Source organism: Solea senegalensis, linkage group LG6 (genome assembly GCF_019176455.1).
Source record: "Solea senegalensis isolate Sse05_10M linkage group LG6, IFAPA_SoseM_1, whole genome shotgun sequence".
Classification (NCBI taxonomy): Eukaryota; Metazoa; Chordata; class Actinopteri; order Pleuronectiformes; family Soleidae; genus Solea; species Solea senegalensis.
Genome location: NC_058026.1, coordinates 24,491,769 through 24,507,685, shown reverse-complemented (window position 1 = coordinate 24,507,685; position 15,917 = coordinate 24,491,769). Strand labels below are relative to the sequence as shown.

General features: G+C 42.8%; 1 protein-coding gene across 1 annotated transcript in view; it reads right to left on the bottom strand.

Moving 5' to 3' along the window:
- frem3 (Fras1 related extracellular matrix 3) overlaps positions 1-15,917 on the bottom strand; it is a 27,152-nt gene extending 11,235 nt beyond the window's left edge. Inside the window, exons 1-5 of the mRNA XM_044027730.1 lie at positions 10,671-15,917; positions 9,942-10,031; positions 1,248-1,394; positions 243-473; positions 9-134 (exon numbers count right to left, since the gene is read on the bottom strand). Coding sequence (XP_043883665.1) covers positions 9-134; positions 243-473; positions 1,248-1,394; positions 9,942-10,031; positions 10,671-15,693 — 5,617 coding nt within the window. The 5' untranslated portion in view covers positions 15,694-15,917. The remainder of the gene's footprint in view (positions 1-8; positions 135-242; positions 474-1,247; positions 1,395-9,941; positions 10,032-10,670) is intronic.

The following is a 15,917-nucleotide window of genomic DNA, read 5'->3' as shown; positions in this document are numbered from 1 at the left end:
GAGCTCACCTTGCTGGGTGTAACAAACAACCATGAGTTCCTGGCTGGCATCTCCAGAGCGCCGCACAGGCACCAGCAGCTCTCCGATATCCTCCTCAATTTTGAACTCTGCTTGAGGAATGAACACTGTTGATTCTGTTTGAGAAGAGAAACCACGAGTAAGTAATGGTGTCAGTGATTAAAATACAGTATATGCAGATCAATTTAAGTGAACAACTTCTCAAACTCAAATATTAGCACTACCATCTCCAGGATCCACAATCTCCACCGTTGCCACGTCTGGAAACTCCAGCACGGCCATGACTGGGTCTGACAGCTGTATCTCAAAGGTCTCGGAGGTCTCAAACTCCTGGTCTGTGAAGATCTTCACCTTCCAGGTGGCTGTGGTCTGGCCAGGATTGAACTGCACCTGTTTCTGAGATTTACCTCGGAAGTCCTTGTCCTTCTCAGCGGTGCCATCTTTAGTGGCAATACCTGAAGGAGAGGGAGGTTCAATGATGTGTGACATCAAACTAAAGGATTGGAAATTGAAGAGGTTATCCATTTATAATCCGTTTATTCCTTTGCGATCCGCAAGGATATACAGAAACAAAGTGTTTGTTGTTATAAGCCTGTGACATTTCCCTGTGACCTTTAAAATAGGGAAAACAAGAGATTTGCATCATCTAGGGCAAAATGAAGTTGATATTTCAGTTCACTTTAAGTATAGACACTGCAACCTGTACGTCTCAAAGGAATCTGCAGCTACTTTTTAATAAGTGGGTTGCATTGATGTTTTATAGCAAGACTGGCCTTTGAATATAACACAAATCAGTGTAAGGAAATAAATAAAAGGGCAATAACTTGTGAATTTGTCACTGCAATAAGGGCATTCATTCTTACACACTCAAATGAACCTCTACGTGTTTTTTTGGACTGTGGGAGGAAACCGGAGATGCCAGAAAAATCCCACGCACATACGTGGAGAACAACTGCATGCAGAAAGACCCCTAGTTCCAACCGGGTCACAAACTCGGTTCTTTTTGCTGCAAGACAACAACACTAGCCACTATTGTGCCATGTAGCCCTGAATAAGGGCATATTGCTGCCCTAGTGATTTACTGTACCTGTGTAACATAAGTGCTACACAAATACCATCTCTCTTGGAAAGCATAAATGAAAAGTGTAAAGTTATATCTTTGAATTAATTCAGGTCATAATTCACTTTGTTTCACATACTGTATCAGGACACACAGCGTTACCACTTACTGACAAAGGATGTTTCCCCCAGGTAGCCTCTGCGCTTCAGCGTCACCTCCAGGTATTTGGCATCTTCATCCACCAAGTAGTATTCCCTCTCCAGAGAGATCCAGGCCCAGTTGAGCCTGAAAGGCTGAGGCTTTAGTTTGTTTCCACCTAAAGAGAGAAAGAAAGCTTAATGCCTCAGTGGTTCATTTAAACGACTTCCTCTGCAGCAGTATAATAAGGAAACAATCTGTTTTGTGTTATAATAGGAGGCAGCGAGGCATATGAACTGCTTTAGGCTACGGGGTAAAAGGAATCAAAAGGGCGTTTTAATTTTGGAAGGGAAACATGATAACTTAATACCAGGGCTTCCCTGAAGCTCACAGAGGGTTGCTTTGCTTCTAATGTCTCCTGATCCTCATCACCATCTCGTGTCCATGAAGCAAATACAAGTAAGCTTCTTAAGGAAAGATTCAGTCAGAGTTTGTGTTATTTTATAAATCAAGTTTCCTCTTGTGAAATCAACCTGGATTCACAAGCACTATCACTCAAGTTTAAGTTTAACAATCTGCATATTGACTGCATGACTACTGAATCATCTAATATGGAAGTAAAACACTCCCACCATGTCCTTCTTTTGGTTCAGTGTGGACACCCAGACCCAGTCCTGCCCTTAATCCACACTCATGACTCATGTAATCCCTCAACCTGTCAGCTCAGTTTTGGTCAATGACTCGATACTGACTCACTCAGAGATATTTAAGTCCATGGGCCCTGTTGAATAATGTGATTTATTTATTATGTGAATGACGAGTCCTTCATCTGAAAACTGACTGAGGGATGTAAACTCTGTTATACTGAGAAATGGTCTGACAATGGTTTGAATCTAACAGACATGTATGTATGTAGTTATGCACTACATTTACCTTGAAATTCACCCTTTATTCCCAAATATGCAAAATAAAAAAGAAATCCTCTGACGCCGTTGGATGTATTTTCCATTTACTCTTCACACTGATGTTGCCCTAAGTTTGCATCTTAAATTATGAATCGTGTGTTGTGATAAACAGTGACTCTTATCTTTGCTTGGAAAAAAAGCAAAGCAGTGTACAGTGAACACTGGCAGGGCGCTTCTGCCTGCTCACACAATGAGCCAGCATTCAGTTCAGTTTTGCCTCAGTGAGGAAGAAAGGAGCTGCAGTCTTAATGTTATGTGAGAGAGGAGAATGAAAACACTATTCACGATGGGAAAGACACCACTTCCTCAAACCCTCATGTCAACATTGAAGACAAGCCATCTCATGTCACAACAGGGGCCAAAAGACAAAAACGTGTTTAGGTGGAACCCATCATTTCTCTGTGATAACACGGGTTCATGGCATCTAGGAGTGGTGAGGATTACACAGTAAATGTGAAGAATGTTCTGTCCTTTATGTCCACGTATACCACACAGACACTTAGACATACTGACTGAATGCAAGTACAGTCTCCCTCGACTGTGTGTTATTGTGTACAAGAACATGTACAGTATCAGCCCGGTATTCTGCTCAGTGAATAAAATCCTGACTGATAAGATTCTGGTGCTAAATCTGTGCTCAACGAGGAATCAAAGAAATATAATCATTTCAGCGGTTACAAGAAAAGTCCTTGATGATCTTGGTTATCAGATAGTTGGCACGCTGGAGAATGTGTGTCCTGGCACTTGACTGTATTCTGAGCAGAAATGAAGAGAAGCTCAATCATCTATCATGGAGTTTCATTAGATGAATAGATGCCTCTGTTCTGGCTTTGAGCGGTCGGGTAGTTTAAGGTTTCAGGATACATCACGGAGTTTTTAATGAATAAGACCTTAATGACACAGCTTTTACCACAGTGATTGACCAATACAGTGAGTTCTTCAACAATCCATATATTTCTTTTAATATATAAAGAGTAATATTAATAAAATAGGCACTGCATTAACTGGGAGGGAGCTTTTCGGTCCCTGCCGTGACAAAATTAGCAGACACTGATTGTAAAAACAGAGCTGATGAAGTGTGTAAGCTTTCCACGTCCGTCACAGTGCCACCCGATATGTACACATGACCTGGATGCACAGGTGTGACACAATGACGTATGTGAAATCACGTCAGGCGACGACTGCACGTCTCTCCACCCTGGCCATTAAAATGCTAAGTTGTTACAGGACATTTTAATACGCTTGGATGTATTTCATTTAAAGAAGTAAGCGGGTGACTTTGCTTCACATGTCACGACTACCTTTAATAATGAATGAATGCTCGCGACACACCGAAGCTGAAGGGACAGATTATCCTTGGCCCGTTCTGTGGGTTTATGACACAGTGGGGTCAACAGGTGCTTTTCATCTGCTGTTCAAGCAAAGTTCTTCTGTCCAGTCACACAGATAGTTTCATATCTGTTCAGCTGATGAAGTCATTGTTAAGTGACATCAGATCCCATTATAACACAACATTGGACAGAGGAAAGACAAGTGCAACAACTGCTGGGATCAAGCTCATCAATGCAATGTATTTTTTTCTCCATCTTTGTCCATCAGTCAGTCTGTCTGTCTCTGTGTCCGTTATGATGTTCTGTGAAACCCTCCTGCCCACCAGACTCCCACAGTATGTGGAGCAGTGTGACAGCTGTACACCCCCACCTCCAAGTTTCCCTATACCTCCATGCTTTGGCTTTGTTCGCTCAGACGAGGAACAACTGAGAGGGACAGCAGGGCACAGTCTGGGTGGGCCGGCTCCGGCACCATGGCATGCCTCCCTGCCTGCCCTCTGCATTGTTCTCGCCAGTGTAAGAGAAGGGAATCGGGCCTTTCTCTGACTTCCATTGTACATGCTCTCAGACACTGAGACTGGAGTTGGCATAAACCGAAATAAATCAAGAACTAATCAAGACTTCCCAGGGTGACACGGAACCACAGAGCATTAACATTAAAACGCTCCGGGACCAAAACAGCTGCAAACGTAGAAATCCAAATTAGCCACTCTAAACATGAATGTAAACATGACTGATGACCTAATTTATTACAATTTTTATGACACGCACTATATTAGACTGGCCATTAAACCTAATACACACAGTAGCGTCAGGGCTCGGCTCATGTTTCCATTAGCTTTTCAAACTGATATTCATCATCTTTTCTGCTGGGAGGAAAAGTTTTATAGGCCTCACATATTTCTACATCCCCCTGTTAGCAGCTAGTTAGTTTGCTGTGACTGATGATGATAACAAGATGATATTTTAAGACCATTTTTGAGATGAATCCAAATCCTCCCTAAATGCCACTTAACTCTGATTTTCCGTTTCGTTGTGATAAAAGCTGTGAAACTATGATATAGTCGGTATGAGGCTAGATGTGACTTGGCAGAATGAGTCAGCACAAGAATGCCCTTCAAGGAATCTTAAGAATCCATTATCCTTCGTCGACGACGCCACATCAAGACATGGACATGACATTATAGCCTCAGCTTTTCCCTGCACCAGTGTCCATGGACAGCAAATACTTCATCAGCTCATATTTACACAGCAGTGCTGCCTACACCATACATAGATGCAGTGGGATAGTGAGTCAGGCTGGAGGTATCGTTGGAAACGAGGGTCAAGATCCGGCAGTGACGTTCACCATGATGCAAGAAGGGGCAAGCTTCTAAGAATATCTTCATCAAGTGACATTGCCGTTATTGTATTTCCTCATTAATCATTATGTAGGTATAAATACTGAGGAGATTCCAGGCAGCTATGTTTGGTACACAAATATCAGAGTATTTTCAAGTATGTTAAGTATCTTTTGAAGACTTTCTAAACCTTGAAGGTGTCAAAAGGTGATATTTCTTTGGGTTTTTGGACAGTTGAAAAAGTAAATAAAGATATTTCTTCTTCTCGTAACTGCTGTCATTTATTAATAACTGTTATCACCTGTGAACGGTGGCAGCATGTACTGGAAATCGACACATTAAAATGGTTACGCTACTTCAGCTGAGTGACAGGTCTCTTTGATCCACACTGGCATACTCTGAAAACATCTAATAACAAATGGTTGCTCAGAATCATCACCTTTTTACAAAACTATTGTACCGAATGGTGAAAAATGAACAATAGGGTAAGTGAAATCCCATGGCTGCACCGACAGATGTTCGAAAAAAATCATTTTGCTTTAAAGAAACATAAATGTCCTCATGTAGCTTGCTCAAAAATAATAACTATGTACGTCATTGCATACCAATCGAGTCATAAGGATTATTAAATAATAATAATTAAAAACTACTTTCACTTTAGCAATGTTGATATGACATATTTTTCTGGACATAGATGTGATATAAATGCAACACTTTCCATGTTTGCAGGAATGTACAATGTATAATGTCCATTCTCTTAGTTCATTTTGAGTGCACGCTAACATAGGTTTAGAGAAGTGTAAATGGTGTAATAGATTTACTAGAGTTGGACATGATTATGCACAGTAAACATTTTCACAGCAAAATCTGAGGTGAGCACAACTGTGTATACATGCCATGTTCGCGTTGACAACTTAAGGGTGCGGCACTAAAATCAGGAGGACATAGAATGTCCTAAACAACTCCAATGACTGTTGAGAAGTTGTCAAAATATTTCTGTCTGAACCAAACGACTGAACCGACAAAACAACACTGACACAGGTAGAGCCACATTGATATTGTGACTGGAAAACGAGAACGAAGGAAGGAAGGACACGGAAATGAGTGAGGGCAACTCAAAGACAGCTTATAGGGGCAGCAGCAGCTTTGCCATTTGAGAGCAGATAAGAATAACCTCAGGAGCCATACATCATAACTCCACACCCCAGCTGCCTCCAAAAGGCCATAAATCGAGGCTGAAGGAAAAGACAAAGACAGACCGAGAACGAGGTTATAGTGTGGTTCATTGAAATAGATATGAGAAGAAGAAGAAAACACTGAGAAGAAGGAAAAGATAAGGAAATTGAGACCAGGGCAAAGAGACACACCAAACAGGAATATTGATACCCAAAAGGGTTTGAGAGGAGGGAGAGTGAGAACAGAGAGTGGGGGGGTGAGGTGAAGGGGGGCCTCAGAGGCTTCAGCGCCTTCTTGTCACAGGGGAGACTGACTGTGGCACCATTTGCCTGTAAATCACCCGATGACTGTTGACATGAGTGACAAGATCCCCACTGTTAGGAAGTGAGGGTGTAACATGTCATTCAGCACACAGTCTACAGTCCTACTGTACTGCAGGACACTCCCTATATACAGTAGAAGGGCAGTGACGATCAATACTGTCATGTTCACATTCTATAGCTCTTTTTTTCATTTATTTTCTCACTGTGGGTAAGTGAAGAGCAGGTACCTCCACAGTGGAAGTCCAGGGGTTATCGTGCTATCTGAGAGTGGCTTGGGTCTGTGCAGAGCTGGGTGTGGGGTGATGGAGGTCTTTGAAAGGGGATCCCCCTTGAGCCTTCCCCCTCACGTACACACCTGTCTGCTCGGGATACCACTGCACTTCCAGGCCCTGGTCTGTCTGTGGCCCTGGAGTCTGGAGTCTCTGAGGAAGTGCATTCCTCTACCAGCTCTGAATGATCACATAACACTCAACCCACTGGGGTCTATGATCCTGTTGCAGAGCTGGAAGACTTTATTGTTGCTAGTGGAAAAGGCACAGAGACTGATTTAGCATTTATGAATGCAGAGGCTCTGTTCTCTTTTATTCCTTATCTCTGCATCTGGAGACTTTGATTAGTGTTGCAGAGAAAGACCATCTTCCAACCAAGATTGGCAAGAATAGCGAGTGTGTCTGAAGACCACTGCACTCCAAAGCATAAACATGTGACATTGTGCAAAAGTCCTTCAAAACTGACATAGACCTACAAATGTCCTGACACGTCTGACAGTAAGTTAAGGGTTTTTCTCCTCTTTGCCTGTGGCTCACTGGCCCCATGTCCAATGAATGAGAATATATGTAAGCTGTGTACCCACTTGTAAAAACAAGTATATTGCCTGAGTGCCCCATTCTCTGAATGGCTGCAGGGAGTTTCTGACCTGGACACTTGCACGCAAGTTATTGCTTCCCATAGATATTCCCATAAGACCCAAGGTGAACAGCAGTTTGTGTGTGAGGTCACTGCCACATCATCCCTGCAGGGTTACGTTTGTTATTCTGACTATTTTACAAGAAATCATAAAATGTTAATGTAGTTGACATTTAAAGAAATTACATGATTACAAAATGATGTAAAATAAAATGACATAAGCTCCTAATTTATGGTTTCTTTACCTTTCCCTGCAGCTCTCACACTGAATTTGGGGAAGCTTTATATCTATATAGACTCATATATTCCACACTGAGACGTTTAAGTGAAATTTAATAATAAAACCAAAAGCGTATGTCTATTTCACCTGTGAAAGATTTATGCATCGCTCTCTCTCTCTCTCTGACACATTTCTGCAGAGAGGTCAAAAGTTTAAATGATAGATTGGTTTGTCCTAATTCAAAACAAGACCAAACTTTCTCCTCAGAGTTTGGAATTTAAACCCGACAACCAGCAGGTCCACATCAAGACTCCCGTCATGAAGCTAAATGTCCACTCCTGACACATTTGCCACACAATTTACAACAGGAACTCTTCAGCTGTGCCTGGCCACACACAAACTGTTCCTGCTTCACCACCTTTAAGTCTGATTATGATCTCAACAGTCAGGTCTGAAAGAGTTATACACTGTGCTACAAAGCTACACAAGATACGTTGATGTGTTTATATGTTACTGAACCAGTAGAAGAAGAAGTAAAGAAGCACTACATATAGAGACAGGTATTATTTGAATGCTGTTAAGATCCACAGAAGAGCATCTGAGGTTTAGCTCCTGAAATAACGTTTCCATGGGACCGGAGGCCAGTTTGAGCGAAGTATCTTGGGTGCAAATCTTTTCTGACACTGAGCTTTGTTTCCCTCACAAATAGCTCACCTAGATTTATTAGCAGATAGGCTGACCATCAGCACTGCTGTCCACCTGCATGTCCCTGCATGTTGAGGATAATGCTAACCCCACCCCCCTCTCCTCTCCTCCTCCTCCTCCTCCTCCCTCCAGCACTCCAACACTTCACATTAGTGATTCACCATCAGGCTCATCTCCCCTTTATCTGCTTTGTAATCTTTTTTCCAGGTGTGTGTGTGTGTGCGCGTTCCTATATATATGTGGAGATGCTAAGCACTTCTATTATGTGTAATAATATGTGCATGAGCTATTAATTACAAGTACATGCAGTGGTGTGAGGGCCCTGTCTGTGCCCTTTACATGTGAACTGTGTTCATGTAGAAACATGGTTTTGTTTTATGTCCTGACTTGCACCACTGCACCTGGTTCAGCTGAGTTGGCTGGCAGCTTTAACAAAGTGGGAAAACAAACAAAAAAAATGGACTGTTGAGCTAATTGAAGCCCTTGTTCTCTTCCTGTGGTTAAACCTCTACTTAGGGACAGAAATACCAAACAGTTTTGCTTAAGGCAGATTAATTGGTGGCATTTGTTGATGTATAACAAAGATACGGCAGAGAAATAGAATTAGACAGAATAATAGAACAATAATAAAGGTTGTATTGTTGATTTCAAGTCGGGACAAAGCTGTTGACCCCATTAAACATGGATTATCACCTGCTTCACTTACAGTCACTGGAAAAGGGTAATTTGTGGGTGTGAAGCTGAGGCTAATAAAAGGATTGTCTTTGCTGACAAAATACAGTAATTTGGCAAAGGCTCACATAATCTTGACCCTGCCTTCTCAATGCCACTGATGGTAGTGGTGGTATTATCTTTAACATGCCCCTCAATCCAGCACAATTACACACTCACAATTACTTTCCCCCCTCGACTGATTGCATATTCCAAATCTCTCTCTCTCTCTCTCTCTCTCTCTCTCTCTCCATATGTTAAACTGCATGAGGACATGACCCCAAGATTCTCAAGTTATATATGTAGACATTAATATTTTACTATTGACACTCATATGACAGCAGACATGAGGAAATATAATCTTCAGTAAAATTGAAAACCAAAGTCAGTCAGTGGAGCATCCAAGTTATTAAGAAAGAAAACATGGTGTATTGGTCAATATTAGAGATAAATAAAACATATATGTGTATATATATATATATATATACATACATAGGCAATGATATTTACATGAAACTTTGTTTGTTCACTCAATCAATCAATCTCATGTTGTTGTTTTTAATGGACCTATTTCCAAGAAGAAAGTTTAAACTAAATTTCCGATCGTGCATACCTCCCCACATTTCACAGTGTCACTTCAAACAGATGATGAAAGCGGTCATTTGAAAGCTCTGACAAGCACCCTGAGGGAGTGGACCCTATTGTGCATTAACAATAAAGTTTAGAGCATTTGGTTGTCCCACCTCTTTTTCTTTTACCATCTAACAGTCAGTGTTAGGCTTTAGTCTCCTTTGACCCCTGTCCTTTAAACCTGCTGCCCTTTCCAGTGGGGCGAAAAGAGATGGCGGCCCTATACTGGGTGTCAGTCATGGCCAACTGCCTTAAGTCTTTGTAATGCAAACACTTGTGAGATTGACAGAGAGCAGGAAGTTTCAATTTTAAGAAGCAAAGAATATAGCAGTTAAAGCCAGAAGAAAGCCTTGAGGCAAATGGTGGGCCCCAGTTTGGTGTCAGTGCACACTAGTATGACATTTTTAAGGGTTCTTACCACTGTCTTGAACTGTGAAGTAGAAGATATCACTTGTGGCGTTGCTGCCATCCAACAGCACATAGCTGATCTTCATGTCGTTGATGTCAGCTATCAAAAAGAGACAAAAAGAGGTTGGAAAAAAAAATGAGTGGAAGCTTTAAGTATTAGGTGAGATAACTACAGCTGCTGAGCCACTTAAAACAAAGGTTTTGATTACAACCCTGAGGCTGCAAAGTTATACATATACATATCTATATATCAACTATCGTTTTTCATATTAGTCATTTTGAAAGGTGTACGTGTGAATCAGCGAATGATGAATTTATGTCCTTAAGCCAAGTTAATGTCAGTTTCCATGGTAGTTTATTCTCTTCTCCACTTGCTTCAGATAACAGTATTACCAAGCTAACATGGCTAACATGCTATAAAGCGCAGCATGTATGGGAAATTGTCTTTCAGGCTTGCTGACAAATGGAAGTAAAAGATTTACTTTTACTTAAACTCTGTTTGGTTTTCCTTCCAACGTCTGGGAATAACTATGTATTGCTGTAAACAGCTCCCTGCAACCGCTGGGATGTGTGATAGTGAATTAATAGTAAAATGTGGGCTACCATGAGATGAAAAGGAAAACATTTCTGTGGAAAGGAAGATAATGGCTTATTCCTATTGGGAAATATTGATATTAAAGCAATGCTTCAACCTCAAAATGCTTCAAAAGTATGAATATTTAATGTGACAGTAGCTTACCTTGAGTGAAGGTACTGATGCTGTCATTGCCCTGGGCACTGTTCATGATGAAGCCATGTAGTGGAGCCTGAGAAATACTGTATTTCAGGACTCTGTTGGGACTGTCACGATCCTCTGATCGAATGGCCTTGCTTGTGATCACGAATCCCACGTGGCCAGTTTGGAGGACCTTCAGTGAGGCTGCAGCCTTATTGACCACAATCTGGGGCACACCATTGTCCACTGTGTTTATGTATATGGTCATCATCTGGGGTTTGCGTGTTTCGTACACAGTGTCTGGAAAGACATAAAAATCTGTATGCGTGCCATCTGTGACAGTGAAGGAGAAGCTGTCTTCGTTTGTCTCAGTGCCATCGTGCTTGTAGCTAATACGGTTCTCATTTAGATCTTGCTTGGTGAAGGTTGTGATTGGTTGGGTATTGTTGAAAAGGAGCTGCCCGTGCACTGGCACCTGGGTTACTATGAAACGCAACAGGTTGTCTGGTGTGTCCCGATCCTCAGCTGTCAACTCAAAAGGCGTGATGAGTTTCGTTTCTCCCTCTTCAACAACTAGCCTGTTTATAGTCAGGACAGGTTTCTTATTATCCACATCAGTGATGGACACTCTAAATGTCCGGAAGACAGGATTGTAACCGTCTGTTACCTCAAATTCAAAACTGTCCATTTTCATTTCATCATCAGAGGTGTGGATGTAATAGACCTTGTTGCCAGCAAGCTGCAGTTGGGTGAAGGTGGAGATGGGAACACCAGGGTGGTCAGTGTTCTCTAAGTGGCCTCTGCTCGGTGCTCTTGTGATGCTAAAGCTGAGGAATTCATCAGGACTGTTGATGTCTGTAGTGCTTAGGAGGTCAGTGGTAAGAGTGACTTTTCCACCTTCCCTGAGAGTCACACCTTTGTTGATTACATCTGGGAAGACCATGTCAATGCTTCCAATGTTAATGTAAAAGTAACGGTCAATGAGGGGATTGATGCCATCTGTGACATCAAATTTCAGCAGGTCACGGATTCCTTCCTGGCCTGTGTGTACATACTGAATGAGCTGTTTGTCAATTTCGTCCTGTGTGAAATTCATTCCCCGGGTGATGTTACCTAAAACATCTCCAAATTTGTTGATTCGCTGGAGGTAACCCTGGCCTGGGCCATACTGCACAATGTATGTTAGCTCTTTGTCTTCAGAGTCTAGATCTGTGGCTTTTAAAACCCTGTTGCTGATTACTTTTGTCTCTCCAATTTCCACATCAAGGCCATCGTTTATAGCCATCCTTGGTGTCTCATCATCAACGGGAATAACCATGATAAGAACCTTTTTTTCCACTTTATTTTTCCCATCTGAAAGTCTGATTACAAAGCTGTCTTCTTTGGTCTCAGAGTCATCATGTTCATAGACAATGTTGGACGCCTCTTTGATTTGTTCCAAGTCAAATGTATCTACAGGGACGGTGCCGGTGCTAAGCTGCTGAACTATTGTACCATGCTGGGGTTTTTTGATGATCTCAAAGTGCAGCTCATCCCCAGGGATGTCAGCATCAGCCCCATTGAGAATTGGTGTATCAATTACCAGACTCATGCCTTCCATTACCACAAACTCACGAATAAATATTTCAGGCTTCTCATCATTGGCTGGAATGATGACTATAGGGAAGAAATGACGATCAGAGAAGTTTATACCATCTGAACAACGGAAGGTGAAACGATCTTCCACTGGTTCGACACCTTTGTGGATGCTTTGGACATAGTAGATGTGACCAAGGGCAATATCTTTAATGCTGAAGGCAGTGATCGCTATCCCTGCCCTGGATTTCTCAGAGCCTGCAGCTGGAGAGATGTTTTCCACATAACCAGATGTTGGTTGGACAATGATGGTGCAGAGGATATCCTCGTTGTCTGTGTCAATATCTTCGGCTTGGATGTGTTCCAGGGTGATGACATTTTTCTCTCCCTCCACAACAACAAACTGCTCTCCAACACTGACTATAGGTGAAATACTGTCAACAGGAAGGATGGTGACGTGAATTGTCACACCCTGGACCTTGTTGCCCCCAACGACCCACTGATCCGACATATCAGACAGAGTAAGGTTGAAAGAATCATACTCTTTGAATGGACCAATTTCACCGGATGTGTGAGCGTAAACCACTGCACCGTTAATGATGTCTTCCTGAGTGAATCTCTCTGCAGGTGCACCATTAACCAGTATTTCACCAAGTCTGGGAGGTTCTTCTACAATGAAGGTGAGGATGAGGTCATCCGTGTCTTCATCACGGCCCTGAATGACATTGGTTGTAATCTCTGTGGCTCCATTTTCTAGTACATCTATGGAGGCACCAAGCAGGCCGGCTGGGAGCATGATTGTAGGGGTCTCGTCATCAACAGGCTCGATGGTGACCTTCATGGAAATGGGTACCTCATGGTATCCATCACTCACATCAATCTTGATAACATCACTAAGGGATTCTTCTCCACTATGGATGTAGGCTAGTCGGCCACTTGCAATGTCTTCAAGCACAAACGTTTCCCTGTTTGACATGTCAATCCCCAAATACTGCAGCTGCCCATAACGAGGAATCTGGGTCACTGTGAAGAGGATATTTTCTTCATCTGTATCGGTGTCAGTGGCATGTAGCTCCTTCCTTGTAATGATATATGAGCTTCTTTCCATCACAGTGAACCCTGTGTTGGTGATAACTGGTGGTTTATTGTCGACTGGCTGTAGGAAAATGGTGAATAGTCCGTCTGCTGTGTTTCCAGCTGTGTCCTCCACAATGAATGTGAACTGAGCTACTTTTGGAGTGATGCCCAGCTCCTGGTCTGGAGGCTTGTAAGCTACTTTATGGTGATTAACCTGTGCCTGTGTGAACTCTGTAATTACAGTGTCAGGGCTGTCAGTCAGTACAATTTCACCTAAGGGCCCTGGATTGTTCTCATCAGTATCAGTTGGGGCCTTAGTGATGGTATACTTGATATCCCTGTCATCTGAATCTAAGTCACTATAACACAGGAATTTCTTCTTGAAGTGTGTCAGCTCGTACTCCTGAACTGTCATGTGAAGGGTGGTGCCTGGGAAAAGTTCTGGGGTAAGGTCATCGACAGGGTGGATTTTGATGGTGAACATGTGCTCGCCTGACTGATTGGGAGGATCATTATCATCTTGGACCCGGAACACAAAGTGATCAATCACAGTGGTGGTGCTGTGGGGTCCGATATGATGATAGAACAACTTTCCATCAAGAATATCCTGCTGAAACCACTCAGTCACCACCTGCTCAAACATCTCATCTGTTTCACTGAACTTCCAGAGAGACGGATCAGATGGAGGCTCAACCTGCCTTAACAGCAGCTCCCCAACAGTTGAGTAGGGCGCCTCTAAAATAAATTTTATGGTGGAATCCTCTGAATCAATATCTGTTGCACTCAGGATGAAAGGTGAGATCTGCATGACTTCATTCTTAAAGAGCACAAGACCGGTGTTAGCATTGATAATAGGGGGTTCGTCATCAGTGGGAGCAATGGTGATAGGGAACAAAAACTCCACTTCATTACTGCCATCAGTCATTCTAAAAATAATGTTGTCGCTGTAGGTATCACTGCCGTCATGCTGGTACACTACAATCCCAGCGTCTAGATCGGCAGGTGAAAAGAATTTCCTACGCGTTCCAAGCACAGTCAAGTCTCCATGCTTTAAACCATCAACAACAGTTATTCTCACATCTTCTAAGTTATCCTCATCACTAATCTCTAAATTCTGGGAGCTGGAAAGTGGTCGAGACTGCCCCTCAAACAATAGCTGCCCTGTATTTTTGGTTGCCACAGGAGCCAAGGTATTCATAGGCTTTACCATAATCATAAAAGCGAATGTTTCGGACACAGCACCATCAGTGTCAACAATTTCAAACTCTAGCTGGAAAATCCTTTCTACTCCTGAGTCATCTGAGGGAGGTTTATAAGCAATCTTAAGATCTTTGATATCTCTCTGATAGAAGGAGGTGATAGGCAGGTTCTGATCATCTGTGCTAAAGATATAACCCTGCTCAGGGCTCAGTGGTGAAGTAATATTAAAGATTAAATCATCTGGATCGGATTCAACATCTTCAGCAGCCAACATGTCGTTTGTAATAGCTGTCATCACAAACTGATCAACCTCCATCATCATCATTGCTACAAAGCTGGGTTTAGGAGCTGTGTTTTCGGCACCCTCTCTGATCCTAACCATCATTTGGAAATGCTCTTGCATGATAGTGTTGCCGTCATTATCCTGCAGCTCCACCATCATTGGGATATAGTCTCTGTTGGGCGATTTTGTTTCAGCTGTGTGCTTGTAGCGGATGCCCTGTTTCACAAACTCATCACAGTCAATCATATTACCGCTGGCAGGGTTATTCAAAAGAGTGCCATACCTGGGAAGACCTCCAGCACCAACCAGAGTGGTGATTTTGCACTGTGTGACACCATCTTCAAAGGAAAACTCCAGACCCTTTTTGTCAATAGGGTTGCTGTCGCCACTGAGCTTTTCTACATTAAGAGGCATATTCCTGGTGAGGATCTCAAGCTGCTGGAAAACCACCTCCACTTCCAACATGAAGGGGATGATAACCGTGTCTGTCTGGGAGTCATAACGAAGCTGCAGCTTCACACGGTCCTTGCTGGGGCTCCGAGATCCAAAATGAGTGTATTTCACTTCATCTGGTCCAAATGTGCAGGGAAACCTTTTAGGGGTCAGCATCCCTGGTTTCTGGGCCAAGGGATCATTCTCCAAAACTGTGATGTGGCAGCGGTCACCAGGCTGCACTTCTGTCACCAGGTCACTAAAAGGGTCAAGATATACAGACCTCCCAAAAGGAACCCTGATCCCATTATTAGCAAGGATGGTGTTGTCTTCGTTAGGTCCTGATCTGTGGCGATAGAGGTGAGCAGGGTCAAATGGCTCAGCATCTACTGAGGCAAAAAGGAAGCTCAGAGAAAACACCACAAGCAGGCATCTCAAAACTCCCCGCTTTTTACAAAGTTGGCAACTTAGCAGAGCCATGTCCACTGCTAGTTGCCTTGCAATTCTTTAGCAAGTCAGCAGCGGCAGGCAGGTTATTCTCCCTTGTGGGGAAAAAGCATAAAAAAAAAAAACTTCCTTCAGAATATTTGGCCCTTGACTCTGTCACCTTTCTCTCTCTTTCTCTCTCTCTCTCTCCCTCGCACTCTCTCTCTCCCCCTCTGTTTCTGTGTGGTCACACAGAGACACAAGTGTGGTGAATGCTG